Source organism: Salmo salar, chromosome ssa01 (assembly GCF_905237065.1).
Source record: "Salmo salar chromosome ssa01, Ssal_v3.1, whole genome shotgun sequence".
NCBI classification, from domain to species: Eukaryota; Metazoa; Chordata; class Actinopteri; order Salmoniformes; family Salmonidae; genus Salmo; species Salmo salar.
In genome coordinates, this window is record NC_059442.1 from 135,559,897 (window position 1) to 135,576,907 (window position 17,011).

At 43.2% G+C, this 17,011-nt stretch overlaps 2 protein-coding genes and 1 long non-coding RNA gene across 4 annotated transcripts in view; 1 reads left to right on the forward strand and 2 right to left on the reverse strand.

Moving 5' to 3' along the window:
* Nucleotides 1–997: 997 nt before the first annotated feature.
* Nucleotides 998–1,841, reverse strand: LOC106565085 (uncharacterized). Its single transcript, XR_001319607.2, has 2 exons — nt 1,651–1,841; nt 998–1,215 (listed from the first exon to the last, which is right to left on the reverse strand). It is a non-coding gene; the product is annotated as an uncharacterized lncRNA (long non-coding RNA).
* cimip2b (ciliary microtubule inner protein 2B) lies at nt 1,527–5,491 on the forward strand. 2 transcript variants are annotated; one of them, XM_045690405.1, is made up of 6 exons: nt 1,527–1,896; nt 2,543–2,766; nt 2,871–3,025; nt 3,468–3,600; nt 4,882–5,106; nt 5,268–5,491. In XM_045690405.1, the coding sequence occupies exons 1-6, from the start codon at nt 1,832–1,834 to the stop codon at nt 5,360–5,362; spliced, it is 897 nt and encodes a 298-aa protein (XP_045546361.1). In that variant the 5' UTR covers nt 1,527–1,831; the 3' UTR covers nt 5,363–5,491. The 2 variants fall into 2 exon arrangements, with proteins under 2 accessions (XP_045546361.1, XP_013987221.1); XM_014131746.2 differs by having other exon boundaries at nt 1,528–1,896; nt 4,894–5,106.
* A 574-nt stretch (nt 5,492–6,065) lies between these two features.
* LOC106565078 (AP-4 complex accessory subunit RUSC2) overlaps nt 6,066–17,011 on the reverse strand; it is a 33,743-nt gene continuing 22,797 nt past the window's right edge. The window contains exons 5-10 of the mRNA XM_014131717.2: nt 9,091–9,167; nt 8,745–8,919; nt 8,500–8,605; nt 8,345–8,391; nt 7,528–8,242; nt 6,066–7,437 (exon numbers count right to left, since the gene is read on the reverse strand). Coding sequence (XP_013987192.2) covers nt 7,326–7,437; nt 7,528–8,242; nt 8,345–8,391; nt 8,500–8,605; nt 8,745–8,919; nt 9,091–9,167 — 1,232 coding nt within the window. The 3' untranslated portion in view covers nt 6,066–7,325. The remainder of the gene's footprint in view (nt 7,438–7,527; nt 8,243–8,344; nt 8,392–8,499; nt 8,606–8,744; nt 8,920–9,090; nt 9,168–17,011) is intronic.

Consider the following 17,011-nt stretch of genomic DNA (forward strand, 5'->3'; position numbering starts at 1 on the left):
GGGTGTCATTTGGTCCTATGGTTCATGAGAAGATTTTTTAAGTGTTTTTTTGCATATTTTAGCATGTGTGCTAAAATGCATCCTTTATGTTTTGTTTTACTTAACCTTTATTTAACTAGGCAAGTCAGTTAAAGAAAAAAAATCTTATTTACAATGACGGCCTACCTCGGCCAAACCCTAACCCGGACGATGCTGGGCCAATTGTGCGCCGGCCTATGGGACTCCCAATCACGTCCCGGCTGTGATACAGCCTGGAATCGAACCAGGGTCTGTAGTGATGCCTCTAGTGCTACTGGTATAGTGTGGCCAGCTTTGAATACATCAACGTTATTTTCTCAAACTCTTTAGGGACTATTGTGAGGAGTCCAAATACCACATTTGGAGTGAATCTGACTTTTAGTCCATGAGAAGATTTTTATTGAGTTACATATATTTTTTTTGTTGTAGTAATAGTTTCCTTACTTTTTAAGATATCAACGCTAAAGTTAACATGGTTCATCATGGTAATGTCTTTGCTGACCCGTTGAAGTTGATAAGCGCTGTATATAATACATCTATTATTAGGGGTACAAAGGATATAAATGGACATGTAAAATCTGATTTCCTGATTTATCTATAACTCAACCCTCTCTTAACCAGTCCCTTAGCTTTCTCAAACTAAGTTAAGATATGTACCATGGGCCAGCATACCACATTTGGTGTTGTTATTGCTTATGAAAATACATTTTTTAAAGGTTTCCAAACTTTCCAAGGTGGAGGAAAATCTATCCTGAAAGACCTTAAGGGTCCTTGAGGCAAATTTGTTCAGGATGAGGAAAGACACCTACATACAACGTTTCAAGTCTGTAGGTCAAACTGGGCATCGGATATGAGGGTTTAAGTGAGACTGCTTATAACTAACCGCTTCTAGTTTGTGTGCCAAATTAGTAAAAAGTTACCAATCTATGTTTGAAATATTTTACCATATCAAGGAAGAAAAAGTATACAAGAACAACAACAGGTTTCAGAGATTTACTGTGAACACATAATAATACTATAGATGTATTTTATATAGTGCTTTCATAAGAATCTCAAAGGAGCTGGCAGTTCATGGGAGACGATCTTCCACAGCGGGATGACGATGTAGTTCAGAAGAGTAGTAGCTCGAGTGGCCCAGGAAATATCCCAGCCAATGCAGCAATACTGCTTTAATTCACCAGGTGTCGCTATTTCATGCTGTCAAAATGAACAATTAATTCATCAATTCATTTATTTATACATTTTTCCCATAGGAAAATATAAGATCTGATAATAAAAGTGGGGGAAACATGTGAGATGGCTAAAACAGGAGGGAAATATAAGATCTGATAATAAAAAGTGGGGGAAACATGTGAGATGGCTAAAACAGGAGGGCTTGTGTAAAAACAACTTTGGCTATTGAATAAAATTAAAATGTGAAATGTATATATTTGGTAGGATAGTGTTTATTCAAATGACACTACACCTATTTGACCATAAGGTGCATGGGAATGTGTGATGGCGGTGCTTATTTACCACCGCGGACAGAAGGAACAAGCTGTAGCCTACAGTACAGTACTTAACAACCACAACAAGCTTTAGAATGTCGGTGGCAAAAGGGCGCACAGAACGTCAACGCAATGAACGTCTTACCTCACAAAGCCAACAATGACGGAATAATGGATTCTTGACCTGGTCTAGTCGAAGAAATATCTCTGCGCGTTGTCCACATCCTCTCCACCTGGCAACCACACGCAAACAGAGAACTGCAAAGTTGGCTGCTGTTCGGCCTCCATCTCAAGTTCCGTGTTCAGTGGTACAGTGTGCGGTCAACATGGATGAATTCCCACCCAAATTCAGCAAGGTGCTGGTGACACCTGATCCGCAGTACATACCGGGGTAGGTTATTCACATTGAAACGGCCTCTTTGCTTTTGAATTCTTTCAAATTAATTAATTAAATATACACTCTAATTAGATGCGTGTTGTATTGACATGTTATTTGTATTACGTGCATGGTGTGCTATTTATAGTGAAATTCTAAACCTTTTTAATGACGCATTATTGTATTCGTGCATCATTCCATTGATTTTATGCTTGCGCATACCTTTACATTTGACTTGATTATATTATGCCTTTTTATGTCGTTACACATAGCATACATTCGGCCTACTATAGGCCTAAGGAATTAACACAAACAATTGAACAAAGCTACACGAAGAAATGTCCATGAGCAAGAGCAAGTCCAGTGCTCGAGGCCAGAAGTATTTTGTGATGGCCATCACCCATGGCAACTGTTCCCAGGAAGGTTGAACTCTGAGGCTACACTCGCTGACATTAAGGAACACAACACAGCTTAAACTAAATACCATGAGATCCATACAGTCACCTTTCACCTCAATAAAGCCTTACTTTGATATAAGCATTGTAAATAAAAAAAGGGTTTCAAATATTTACGCTAGGCCTACTGTCAACATAACAGAGAATACTGCCAAATAGGCCTGTTTGAAATCTAATCACAATTCTCTCTCTCTCTCCCCCCTCAGGTATGCAGGTTACTGCCCCCAGCTGAAGTACCACCTGGGGAAGACCTACGGCCAGCTGACTGCCAAGCTGCTGTCCTCTCCGGAGGTGTCGCGCTCACGTCGCCTGGTCCTCCACACGGGCCGCTTCCCCTCCACAGAGACAGACATGGGCCCGCGGGACGAGAACTGGAGGAGCCACCATGGAGAACGCAGGAATCTAGAGAGGATGATACCGGGCTACACTGGTAAACACACTGTTACTCAGTTTCCATACATTAAGCAGAACACCCAACATCTCTTCCATCTGTAAAGTATGCTTTGCATTGTGTTGACATGGTGTCTTTTCCAGGCTTTGTCCCCAAAAGCCAGAACTACTTCTCCCGTACCTATGCTGAGACGTGTCGCGAGGCACTGTCTGAGTTTGACCGAGACCAGCAGAAGAGGGTTCGTCTGGCATCAGCAGACATACCGCTTGTCAGCAACACCACCAATTCCGAGTTTAAAGTAATCAGCTCTAATCTCTCTCCTATTTACACACACACACACACACACACACACACATGTTTAATAATCCATGCTGAGATCCTGTGTCATTTATCACTCTCTGTCTCAGTCTAAATGAGGCCGGCTGCATGACCTGGAGAGCTCTCCAATCATAGACCACCCATAGATTCAAACCAATTAAGTCTTTGAGATTCACACCCATTATCTCTCGTTGTGTAGGAGCTGACAGGAAAGCTCAACAACACAAGCAATTACTGTTAGTCACTTAGGTTGAGTGAATGATAACTTTACATTGATACCATGCGAGAAAATCTTCTCCTCTTATAATCAAAGGTCTATAGTCTGGGATAGGGCCGTTGGTAGGAGCCAGAAGCTTGAACACCTTCTCTGTCTCAACCATAGTGTCTGTCTGTCTGTCTGCCATTCTGTATACCCCCTTCAGCCTCGGAGACTGAGCACCCCTCTGACGGCCATCTCCAAAGATCCAGCCCCCTACGAGGCCCTGGACCCCTGGAAGCCCAAAGTGTCTCCTTACTTCATGGAGGACAGCAGTCCACACAAGTACTTCATCTCAGGTAGGTACAGTATACCAGAGGTACCATTTAAAAAAAACTCATACATAACATGGCCAAAAGTATGTTGACACCCCTTCAAATGAGTGGATTCAGCTGTTTCAGCCATACCCGTTGCTGACAGGTGTATAAAATAAAGCACACAGCCATGCAATCTCCATAGCCTAACAGTGGCAGTAGGACTTGGCACCGTCATAGGATGACACCTTTCTAAGTCAGTTCGTCAAATTCCTGCCCTGCTAGAGCTGTCCCGGTCAACTGTAAGTGCTGTAATTGTAAAGTGGAGACGTCTAGGAGCAACAACGGCTCAGCCGCGAAGTGGTAGCCAACACAAGCTCACAGAAATGGGACCGCCGAGAGCTGAAGCTCGTAGCGCGTAAAAATCGTCTGTCCTCAGTTGCAACACTCGCTACTGAGTTCCAAACTGCCTCTGAAAGCAACGTCAGCACAATAACTGTTCGTCGGGAGCGTCAAGAAATGGATTTCCATGGCCAAGCAGCCGCACACAAACCTAAGATCACCATGCACAATGCCAAGCGTCAGCTGGAGTGGTGTAAAGCTCTCAACCATTGGACTCTGGAGCAGTGGAAACGCATTCTCTGGAGTGATGAATCACGCTTCACCATCTGGCAGTCCGAATGACGAATCTGAGTTTGGCAGATGCCAGGAGAACGCTACCTGCCTCAATGCATAGTGCCAACTGTCAAGTTTGGTGGAGGAAGAATAATGGTCTGGGGCTGTTTTTCATGGTTCGGGATAGGCCCCTTAGTTCCAGTGAAGGGACATCGTAACACTACATTCTATACAAATCTGTGCTTACAACATTGTGGCAACAGTTTGGTGAAGGCTCTTTCCTGTTTCAGCATGACAATACCCCTGTGCACGAAGCAAGGTCCATACAGAAATGTTTTTTTTCGAGATTGTGTGGAACAACTTGACTAGCCTGCACAGAGCCCTGACCTCAACCCCGTTGAACACCTTTGGGATGAATTGGAACGCCGACTGCGAGCCAGGCCTCATCTCCTAACATCAGTGCCCAACTTCACTAATGCTCTTGTGGCTGAATGGAAGCCCCCGCAGCAATGTTCCAACATCTAGTGGAAAGCCTTCCCAAAAGAGTGGAGGCTGTTATAGAAACAAAGGGGGGACCAACTCCATATTAATGCCCATGATTTTGGAATGAGATGTTCGACGAGCAGGTGTCCACATACTTTTGCGTGTATGAGTGTATGCAATGCAATCAACTGTATATGAGTCTCTGTATTGACTAGATCTTCCATTGAGGCATGTATTTAGGTTTCACAGGGTACGTGCCCAAATCTCGCTTCCTGATTGGCACGGGCTACCCCATCACCACCAACAAGGCCCTGGTCCAGTTTGGAAAGGAAATGAGGAGTGACCCCACCTCCCTGCGCCTCCCTGGGGAGGAATCAGGAGTCCTGCCCCCCATCCCCACAGTCTACCCGTCCCACCGGGGCCTGCTGCCCTCCTACACCGGCCATGTTCCAGGTGGCCCTAAATTTCATCAAAACACTATAGTACCAAGCCTCACACACACAGCTCTGAAATCTCCATATTTTGTTTTAAAATGTATCATATCATCACATGGTAGATCATGTGATACTGTAACATTAATGCTTAACTATAATATTATTTTGATCTGCCCACAGGACACAAGTTCAGGTACGGGCAGACCTTTGGACAGCTTACCCACAATGCCCTAGGGCTAAGCGGCACTCAGAAGATAGAGGCCAGAGCTCAGTAACGGAGGTACAATCCACAAGACAATCACATGACTTGATAAAGAACTAGGGTAGAGAACACATCATGGAGTTGTTTTGAGTGATGAATCCAAGGACTTTGAAATAAATGCATATGTCTGTGGAACAGCAAAACTTTGGTCTGTGGACTATGTACATCCCAGAGTGAAACATAATAATGATATATGAACAGAACATGTACACACTGTCAATATGGGCAGTGGAACACTGTTTCTCCTGTATTTAGCGATATACACTACCGTTCAAAAGTTTGGGGTAACTTTTGAAAGAAAATCACATTTTTGGACCATTAAAATAACATTAAATTGATCAGAAATACAGTGTAGACATTGTTAATGTTGTAAATGACTATTGTAGCTGGAAACGGCAGATTTTTCTATGGAATATCTACATAGGCCCATTATCAGCAATCATCACTCCTGTGTTCCAATGGCACGTTGTGTTAGCTAATGTGCTTTTCTTTAAAAAATAAGGACATTTCTATGTGACCCCAAACTTTTGAACGATAGTGTAGATTTTTTTAAACCTGCTGTACAAGTGGATGTGAAACATAAGTCACAAGAGAAATCAATACCTTTTTATTCAGAAAGGTTGATTGTCACTGGGAACTTACACTCAGAGAGGGTGCATTCTGTGTAACCTTTATTTAACTAGGCAAGTCAGTTAAGAACAAATTCTGATTTACAATGACGGCCTACCGGGGAACAGTGGGTTAACTGCCTTGTTCAGGGGCAGAACGACAGATTTTTACCTTGTCAGCTCGGGGACCAGCGACCTTTCGATTACTGGCCCAACGCTCTGACCACTAGGCTACCTGCCGCCCCAGCGTCGCCCATTCTTCTAAGGTTTTAGGGGAAGGACAGTTAGGTTGTGGAGGAAATATGCTAAACTCACTTTCACATTTATTGCAAAGGCTATAATAACCAAGTCATTCCTGTCATGTAAATCCAGACTTTGCCTTTCTCTTTAGCTTAGTAGTACTGGCCTATCAAAACGGTGTACACCTGAAACACAACATGATAGCTTTATATTGTGCAAACAACACACTCCATTTGGAACCTAACAGTTCCACAAATCTAGACTTTTCTTTCCTAAATATTTACAAAACTCTAGTTCTCGCATAAAAAACCCCCAGTATAATAGGATATTGACGTAGGTAGTACAGTACAACCACACACAGTAGTAGGCCTAAATTAGCACCTAATGACTCCTTGAACGTTTGTTTTTACCATGCTAGAGTCAGGATTACCTCATGAACATGTTTGTCTAGTTGAATGTGAAGGCAACCTCCTTTTGGAAGATAAGCCACTGCACAAGGCTGCTGACTGGCCTAATATGTGGCACTAGTAAACATGGCTAGTAAAGATTGCCTTTCTGCATTTTTTGTTGTCATTCCATTCGCACATAGGATAGTCACAGGGTAGGGGTTGGAAGGTAGAGGATCAGATGGACACTATTAGGAGAATAGGATGCTACTGTATGGTATGCATGCAGCTCCATGACATACTAATTGGTTTCTTCTGCAGAGTCTGGGATGTTGTACAAGGCTTTCAGACTAAGGCAAGACCCTAACATGGGAGGAGCCTCTCTGACCACACAGTTTGATTGACAGGTTTACAGGGAGAATATAGTGCATAAATCCCAATTCATGACAGATGAAAAGAAGCACTTGTAAATCTAATAATACATGGGGGGAGTTGTTATTGCCTAATAATAACATAGCAAAAAGTATCACCCATGCTCCGATAGTTGTATCAACTGGTCTACTGTGCTTTTCTGACCAGTGTGAGTGTGTTCTAGCTGAGGTGTCTGTGTGTAACACTGTGCACTATAACACTGAATCAGGATCATGCGGTTGATGTTTTTGGTGGTGTAACTTTTCTTCTCCGCCCTATCCCTCTCCACTCATCAGAGGGTTGGGTGAGTGTGGTCATAGGGGCACCATGTCTATGACTGGTGTTTCTGGTCAGGCTGTGGAGCTGGGAGTTTCCCTGACCACACTGTATGAGCCAATAGGCCCAGCTGAGACCTGTCCAACTGCAGCCACTGTGAAGGTCTCCTTTAAGACAAGAGAAATACAGTTATAAAGGAGGAATTGTAATAACACCATAGGAACAGCTTAGCCATAGTTCAGTTCAGTAATTCTGACCTTTTCTGGGCCTGTGTCCCATTGAGATTTTGAGGTGCCCTCTGTGTCTTGGTGGGGGGATTCCCTCCTGATCCAAACAGCTTGGCCCAGCGTAGCCCACCCTGGGAGAGACTCTCATCCTGGGGGTCTGCCGGCATCCTGGGGGTCTCCAGCCCAGTTCCCTCCCTCCTGCCCTCCTGTGAACTCTCACCTTCTCTCCTCCCCTCCATCCCCTGCTGAGGCTCAGTGTGGATGACATCCATGTAAATCTGTCCATATTCCACCCCCCCCTCTGCGTGGGCAGGCCGTCTCTGCCACCACCTTGGACTGGTGGCTGACCACAGACTTCTGCTAGACTTGCCTAAATGCCTCACCCACTTCTCCTGACCCATGACCTTTGACCCCTGGGTGGACCCCTGAAGATGCTGTACCAGCTGGTGTCGGTCACCTGGTGGCCTGCTGTTATCTCTGGGACCATCCATAGAACCATATGCCCCCTGTCTGTCTCCTCTCAATAGGGGCCAACTGGTCATGAGAAAGGTGGAGCATGGTGAAGCTTGTTCCTCGGAGCAGAGCTGTCTGTTTTGCAGCAGGCGGGGCTCCAGCAGCAGGTTGAGGTCAAAGGGTAACATGGAAAGAGGCTGCAGCAGGAGGAGGAGCTCCTGGAACAGAGGCTGACACTGCCCATGTGACATGGCGAGGAAACCCCATGGATGGTAGTGATCTGTCACCTTGTCTGGGGAGAGGAGAGTTGGGAAGAGTATGAGAGAGGTATGTTCCAAGAACCATATGTTTTCTAATAACAATTTGGAGAAATTAAAAAAATCTAAACACATACCTTTTTGGTTGTAGAGATGATTTAGCCAGAATTCCAAGGCTCTCAAGCTAAAAGAGAGAATATAAGTCCCTCATTTTACAATCATAACATTTAATAAATCACCATTAGAACACAATTTGATACACTAAAAAAGACTGAGACTTGAAGGGACTCACTTGAGCAGGCCCATGATGAAGGCTCGTAGTCTCATACAGTGGCTGGTCAGCAGGGAGCACTGCCTCACCTTGGACAGCAGGCTGTGGAGCACCTGGTTGGTAGGGCCTTAGATAGGAACAGAGACCATTGAACTACAACCCCCATTAGCAAATGCAGCACTGTAGTCATTCCCTCATCAGCATCAAACCTACCACAACCACCCACATCATCATCATTACCATCATCACCACCATGTGTCTCTGACCTGTCTGAGTGGAGGCCTCCACCACATTCCAGGCGTGGTTGCGTCGATGACCGATGATCAGGTCAAGTTTGTGGTCCCTAAGGCCATCCTGCAGAATGTTCTGGATGGTGGGACACAGATGCTCCAGGACTAGACCACCAATGGTGGGACTCCTAGAGCTGTTCCCTAGCCGGATCTGGAGAGAAGTGGGACATTATCGTATGATCATGATCAATAATTACACTTTAATCTAAAAATACCATACATTTATGGGAGTTGATTCATCCTATTCAAGGTTACTGTCAGTTTTTGGGAATTGGTTATTCCTAGTTCCCTTCAGATTGCTTTTAGCTCTGCTGTACTCTACCTTTTCCCCAGGATCTCGACTGGTGCCAAAATGAGCCATGATCAAATCCACTGCCAAGCTCACAGATTTCAGCAGACCTGGAGAAACATGGAAAGAAGCAATCAGGAGTTAGCTCATTTCATATTCTGTGCCATGCAGGGGGGTTATCAAAATGCCTGAGGGACTGACATAAAACAGATTTGATTCATTAACCAGAAACATCAGACACTGAATAAAAAGGGTGTATATACAGAACCACATGGGAACATCCATGATTCATCTCCCTTCCATCTTGCTCTGGCTCTCTCTAAAATGTCAGGGTACATTCTTAATGCGTATTGAATCTGCCTACAATGCTCTTCCCTGCCAAACGGACAGTGCATCACTGTGCAAGCTTTGCTTTCACAAGACAATGTGCACACAAGCATGGGATTGACATTTACATTGTCTGGTTATAATCATGTGTGTCTGTATTGTGACACTAAAATAACATAAATCTGTGAATCATATATCCAACGTATCAACAACACTGCACCCACTGCAACAAACATACACTGGAGCTTGCACACTCACATTCACACACTAAATGTCTCAGCCAATCCAATGCAGGGAGAGAAAAATAGGTCATGTTTTAAAGAAACCCCCTTCAGGGTATTGAAGGCACTGCTGCAGAAAGCTCTGCTGCTACTCTCTTTGGAACCCAGCAGCAGCACAGAGTAACAGGATTCCAGTTTCCCATAATGACTGTTCAGTAATAGTCTAATGACTTTCCATTGTGACATAACACTAGATTACTGACACTGTTTACCTACCACATACATCCTCCGATTTATACATTGACATCACACACAGTCAACATCACATCACACAATCCACATTATATGCTCTCAGCTCAAAACACCCTTAACCCCATTAACTTAACTCCGTTTTGCTCTACGACCCCCATAAGTTTCTTGGGACTAGTCTGAGGTCGGTACAGCCGACCTGCCAACTTCTGTCTGTAGCTTCCGTACAGTTTGGGCTACACACTAACTATGACCTCTTTGTGTAAAGTTGAGAAGTACTGTATATATGGAGACTGTTTAGTGACAGGGTTAAAAACAGTGGTGGATAAAGTACCAAAATGTCATTCTGTAGTAAAAGTTAAGATACCTTAATAGAAAGTTACTCGAGTAAAAGTAAAAGTCACCCAGTAAAATACTACTTGAGTAAATGTCTAAAAGTATTTTGTTCTAAATATACTTAAGTATCAAAAGTAAATGTAATTGCTAAATACTTAAGTATCAAAAGTAAAAGTAGAAGTATAAATCATTTCAAATTCCGCAAAGCAGACAGTACCATTTTCTTGTTTTTAAAATGTACGAATAGCCAGGAGCAGACTTCAACACTCAGACATAATTTACAAAAGATGCATTTGTGTTGAGTGAGTCCACCAGATCAGAGGCAGAAGGGAGTACCATGTGTTGTCTTGATAAATGCGTGAATTAGACCATTTTCCTGTCCTGCTAAGCATTCAAAATGTAATGAGTACTTTTGGGTGTCAGGTAAAATGTATGGAGTAAAAAGTACATTATTTTCTTTAGGAATATAGTGAAGTAAAAGTAAAAGTTGTCAAAAATATAAATAGTAAAGTAAAGTACAGATACCCCCCAAAATATTTAAGTAGTACTTTACACCACTGGTTAAGAAATATATGTTTCCTGATCTTTCTTATATGTCTCAGATATAGGATAGAGACTTCCTTTTATATTTGTTTTTTGGACTATCTGTTGTTCCATGCGTTTGTATGGGCTAATAGTAGTAAGGCCAAATAAACATTTTCATATTTTTGTACCAGTCAAATGTTTGGACACACCTACTCATTCAAGGGTTTTTCTTTATTTTTACTATTTTCTACATTGTAGAATAATAGTGAAGGCATCAAAACTATGAAATAACACATATGGAATCATGTAGTAACCAAAAAAAGTGTTTAACCAATTAAAATATATTTTTGATTCTTCAAAGTAGCCACCCTTTGCCTTGAGGACAGTTTTGCACACTCTTGGCATTCTCTCAACCAGCTTCATGAGGAATGTTTTTCCAACAGTCTTGAAAGAGTTCCCACATATGCTGTGCACTTGTTGGCTGCTTTCCCTTCACTCTGCGGTCCAACTCATCCCAAACCATCTCAATTGAGTTGAGGTTGGGTGATTGTGGAGGCCAGGTCATCTGATGCAGCACTCCATCACTCTCCTTCTTGGTGAAATAGCCCTTACAGCCTGGAGGTGTGTTGGGTCATTGTCCTGTTGAAAAACAAATGATAGTCCCACTAAGTGCAAACCAGATGGGATGGTGTATCGCTGCAGAATACTGTAGGTAGCCATGCTGGTTAAGTGTGCCTTGAATTCTAAATAAATCACTGACAGTGTCACCAACAAAGCACCCCCACACCATCACACCATCTGTTCACCTACTCTGCATTTCACAAAGACACAGCAGTTGGAACCAAAAATCGCAAATTTAGACTCATCAGACCAAAGGACAGATTTCCACCAGTCTAACGTCCATTGCTCATGTTTCTTGGCCCAAGCAAGTCTCTTCTTCTTATTGGTGTCCTTTAGTAGTGGTTTTTTTGCAGCTGTTTGACCATGAAGGCCTGATTCACGCGGTCTCCTCTGAACAGCTGATGTTGAGATGTGTTTGTTAATTGAACTCTGTGAAGCATTTATTTGGTCTGCAATTTATGAGGCTGGTAACTAATCCTTATCCTCTGCAGCAGATGTAACTCTGGGTCTTCCTTTCCTGTGGTGGTCCTCATGAGAGCCAGTTTCATCATAGCGCTTGATGGTTTTTGCGACTGCACTTGAAGAAACTTTCAAAGTTCTTAAACTTTTCCGGATTGACTGACCTTTCTTTTTGCTTATTTGATCTGCTCTTGCCATAATATGGACTTGGTCTTTTAACCTGTTAGGGCTAGGGGGCAGTATTTACACGGCCGGATAAAAAACATACCCGATTTAATCTGGTTATTACTACTGCCCAGAAACTAGAATATGCATGTAATTATTGGCTTTGGATAGAAAACACCCTAAAGTTTCTAAAACTGTTTGAATGGTGTCTGTGAGTATAACAGAACTCATATGGCAGGCAAAAACCTGAGAAGATTCTGTACAGGAAGTGCCCTCTCTGACCATTCCTTGAGCTTCTTGACTCTTTTTATTGAAAACTTAGGATCTTTGCTGTAACGTGACACTTCCTACGGCTCCCATAGGCTCTCAGAACCCGGGAAAAAGCTGAATGATGTCGAGGCAGCCCCTGGCTGAAAAACATTAGCGCGTTTGGATAGTGGTCGGTCAGAGTACTATGAGACTGAGGCGCGTGCACGAGGCGACCCATGTTTTTATTTTCTCTCTCTTTGTACTAAAACACAGATTCCCGGTCGGAATATTATCGCTTTTTTACGAGAAAATGGCATAAAAATTTATTTTAAACAGCGGTTGACATGCTTCGAAGTACGGTAATGGAATATTTAGAATTTTTTGGTCACGAAATGCGTCGGGCGCGTCACCCTTCTTTACCCTTTCGGATAGTGTCTTGAACGCACGAACAAAACGCCGCTATTTGGATATAACTATGGATTATTTTGAACCAAACCAACATTTGTTATTGAAGTAGAAGTCCTGGGAGTGCATTCTGACGAAGAACAGCAAAGGTAATAACATTTTTCTTATAGTATATCTGACTTTGGTGAGGGCTAAACTTGGTGGGTGTCTAAATAGCTAGCTTTGTGATGCTGGGCTATCTACTTAGAATATTGCAAAATGTGCTTTCACCGAAAAGCTATTTTAAAATCGGACATAGCGAGTGCATAGAGGAGTTCTGTATCTATAATTCTTAAAATAATTGTTATGTTTTTTGTGAACGTTTATCGTGAGTAATTTAGTAAATTCACCGGAAGTATGCTAGTTCTGAACGTCACATGCTAATGTAAAAAGCTGGCTTTTGATATAAATATGAACTTGATTGAACAAAACATGCATGTATTGTATAACAATGTCCTAAGAATGTCATCTGATGAAGATCATCAAAGGTTAGTGCTGCATTTAGCTGTGGTTTGGGTTTATGTGACATTATATGCTAGCTTGAAAAATGGGTGTCTGATTATTTCTGGCTGGGAACTCTGCTGACATAATCTAATGTTTTGCTTTCGTTGTAAAGCCTTTTTTAAATCGGACAGTGTGGTTAGATTAACGAGAGTCTTGTCTTTAAAATGGTGTAAAATAGTCATATGTTTGAGAAATTGAAGTAATAGCATTTCTAAGGTATTTGAATAAGCATTTCTAAGGTATTTGGATTCCACTGGCTGTTACGTAGGTGGGACGAAATCGTCCCACTGGCCCTAGAGAAGTTAACAAAATAAGGCTATCATCTGTATACCATCCCTACCTTGTCACAGCACAATTGATTGGCACAAACGTATTAAGAAAGAAAGAAATTCCACAAATTAACTTTTAATAAGGCACACCTATTCATTGAAATGCATTCCTGGTGACTACCTCATGAAGCTGGTTGAGAGAATGCCAAGAGTGTGCAAAGCTGCCAAAAAGGCAAAGGGTGGCCACTTTGAAGAATCTCAAATATAAAATATATTTTGATTTGTTTAACACTTTTTTGGTTACTACATGATTCCATATGTGTTATTTCATAGTTTTGATGTCTTCACTATTATTCTACGATGTAGAAAAAAGTTAAAATAAAACCCTTGAATGAGTAGGTGTGTCCAAACTTTTGACTGGTACTGTATATATAAAAACAATATATTAAAATGTTTATTTGGCCTTACTACTCTACTATTAGCCCATATAAATGCATTGAATAACAGATTCACTACATGGAACAACAGATAGCCAAAAAAAAAACAAATCTAAAGGAAGTGAGTAGGTGTCTACACTTTTGACTGGTACTGTATATTTCTGATACTTTAAGGGTTCTTAAAATTACAAATCAAATAGCTAAATGATCTTTGGTATGACCTTAAAACAATTCCATATAGCTTAGTAGAACAGCCCACCCCCCCCTCCCCTGGCTTAGACAGGGCTTAGACTTGCAAATTCGTAACCTATGATCGAATTTTAATTTGTAACATATCATACGAAATGGTTGATGGACCCCCACAAATGAATACAATACATACGAAACATAATATATTATACTAAATGGATTGTCTCGGATTTACGTACAGAGTACGTGAGAGAATGGCGCTGGAGGAGATGGCTGCTGTATTACAGGATCCTAACCAATTGTGGCATTATGTTAGTTTTTTCGGGTTGTTTGTAACTTATTTTGTACATAATGTTTCTGCCACTGTCTCTTATGACCGAAAAGAGCTTCTGGATATCAGAACAGCGATTACTCACCTCGAACTGGACAAAGATTTTTTTCTTTAACGAGTCGGACGCAAAGGATTTAGTCCAGATACCTGACCAGTCCCAAATCCCCGTCATTTGCATGAAGAGAAGACGCTGATACAGGAGACACAGGTCTGGGTGCCTTGTGAGAATTAGTCAGCGACTGAGTAACCCACCTCTACTATCCGTCCTGTTGGCCAACGTGCAATCATTGGAGAATTAACGGGACTTTAAAAACTGTAATATCTTATGTTTCACTGAGTCTTGGCTGAACGACGACATGGATAATATACAGTTGGCTGTTTTTTTCGTGCATCGGCAAGGCAGAACAGCTGCCTCCGGTAAGACCAGGGGTGGCGGTCTGTGTCTATTTGTCAATAACAGCTGGTGCGCAAAATCAAATATTAAGGAAGTCTCAAGATTTTGCTCGCCTGAGGTAGAGTATCTCATGATAAGCTATAGACCACACTATCTACCAAGAGAGTTTTCATCTATATTTTTCATGGCTGTCTATTTACCACCACAAATCGATGATGACACTAAGACCACAACGAGCTGTATAAAGCCTTAAGCGAACAAGAAAATGCTCATCCAGATGCAGCGCTCCTAGTGGCCGGGGACTTTAATGCAGGCAAACGTAAATCCGTTTTACTTAATTTCTACCAGCATGTTACATGTGCAACAAGAGGAAAAAAAACTCTAGAGAGACGCATACAAAGTTCTCCCTCGCCCTCCATTTGGCAAATCTGACCATATTTCTATCCTCCTGATTCCTGTTTACAAACAAAGACAAAAGCAGGAAGTACCAGTGACTCACTTAATACGGACGTTGTCAGATGACACAGATGCTAAGCTACAGGACTCTTTTAATAGCACAGACTGGAATATCTTCCAGGGCTCATCCGTTGGCATTGAGGAGTATACCACATCAGTCAATGGCTTCATCAATAAGTGCATCGATTACGTTGTCCCCACAGTGAACGTATGTGCATCCCCTAACCAGAAACCATAGATTACAGGCAACATCCGCACTGAGCTAAAGGCTAGAGCTGCCGCTTTCAAGGAGCGGGACTCTAACCCGGACGCTTATAAGAAATCCCGCTATGCCCTCATAAGAACCATCAAACAGGCAAAGTGTAAATATAGGACTAAGATTAAATCCTACTACATCGGCTCAGACGCATGTCGGATGTGGCAGGGCTTGCAAACTATTACCGACTATAAAGGGAAGCCCTGGGTCACTGGGCGAGCTGCCCAGTGACACAAGCCTACCAGACGAGCTAAACGACTTCGATGCGCGCTTCGAGGCAAGCAACACTGAAGCATGCATAAGAGCACCAGCTGTTCTGGACGACTGTGTGATCACGCTCGCCGTAGCCGATGTGAGCAAGACCTTTAAACAGGTCAACATTCACACGGCTGCAGGGCCAGATGGATTACCAGCATGTGTACTCCGAGCATGCGCTGACCAACTGGCAAGTGTCTTCACTGACATTTCCAACCTGTCCCTGGCCGAGTCTGTAATACCAACATGTTTCAAGCAGGCCACCATAGTCCCTGTGCCCAAGAACACTAAGGTAACATGCCTAAATGACTACCGACCCGTAGCACTCACGTCTCTAGCCATGAAGTGGCTCACATCAACACCATCATCCCAGAAACCCTAGACCCACTCCCATTTGCATACCGCCCCAACAGATCCACAGATGATGCAATCTCTACTGCACTACACACTGCCCTTTGTCACCTGGACAAAAGGAACACCTACGTGAGAATGCTGTTCATTGACTACAGCTCTGTGTTCAACACCATAATGGCCTCAAAGCTCATCACTAAGCTAAGGATCCTGGGACTAAACATCTCCTTCTGCAACTGGATCCTGGACTTCCTGATGGGCCGTCCCCAGGTGGTAAGGGTAGGCAACAACACATCCACCACGCTGATCCTCAACACGGGGGCCCCTCAGGGGTGCGTGCTTAGTACCCTCCTGTACTCCCTGTTCACCCATGACTGCGTGGCCAAGCACGACTCCAACACCATCATTAAGTTTGCCGACGACACAACGGTGGTAGGCCTGATCACCGACAACGATGAGACAGCCTATAGGGAGGAGGTCAGAGACCTGGAAGTGTGGTGCCACGTGCCAGGACAACAACCTCTCCCTCAACGTGATCAAGACAAAGGAGATGATCGTGGACTACAGGAAAAGGAGGGCCGAGCACACCCCCATTCTCATCGATGGGGCTGTAGTGGAGCAGGTTGAGAGCTTCACGTTCCTAGGTGTCCACATTACCAACAAACTATCATGGTCCAAACACACCAAGACAGTCGTTAAGAGGGCACAGCAATGCCTATTCTCCCTCAGGAAACTGAAAAGATTTGGCATGGGTCCTCAGATCCTCAAAAAGTTCTACAGCTGCACCATCTAGAGCATCCTGACTGCTTGTATCACTGCCTGGTATGGCAACTGGTTGGCCTACGACCACAAGGAGCTACAGAGGGTAGTGTGTACGGCCCAGTACATCACTGGTGTCAAGCTTCCTGCCATCCAA

Bases quoted from the DNA above. Each gene is read 5' to 3' on its own strand.
- cimip2b (XM_045690405.1), top strand. From the start codon at position 1,832: ATGGATGAATTCCCACCCAAATTCAGCAAGGTGCTGGTGACACCTGAT. The intron at 1,897-2,542 runs GTAGGTTATTCA...CTCCCCCCTCAG, and splicing joins GATCCGCAGTACATACCGGG to GTATGCAGGTTACTGCCCCC. The intron at 5,107-5,267 runs GTGGCCCTAAAT...ATCTGCCCACAG, and splicing joins CTACACCGGCCATGTTCCAG to GACACAAGTTCAGGTACGGG.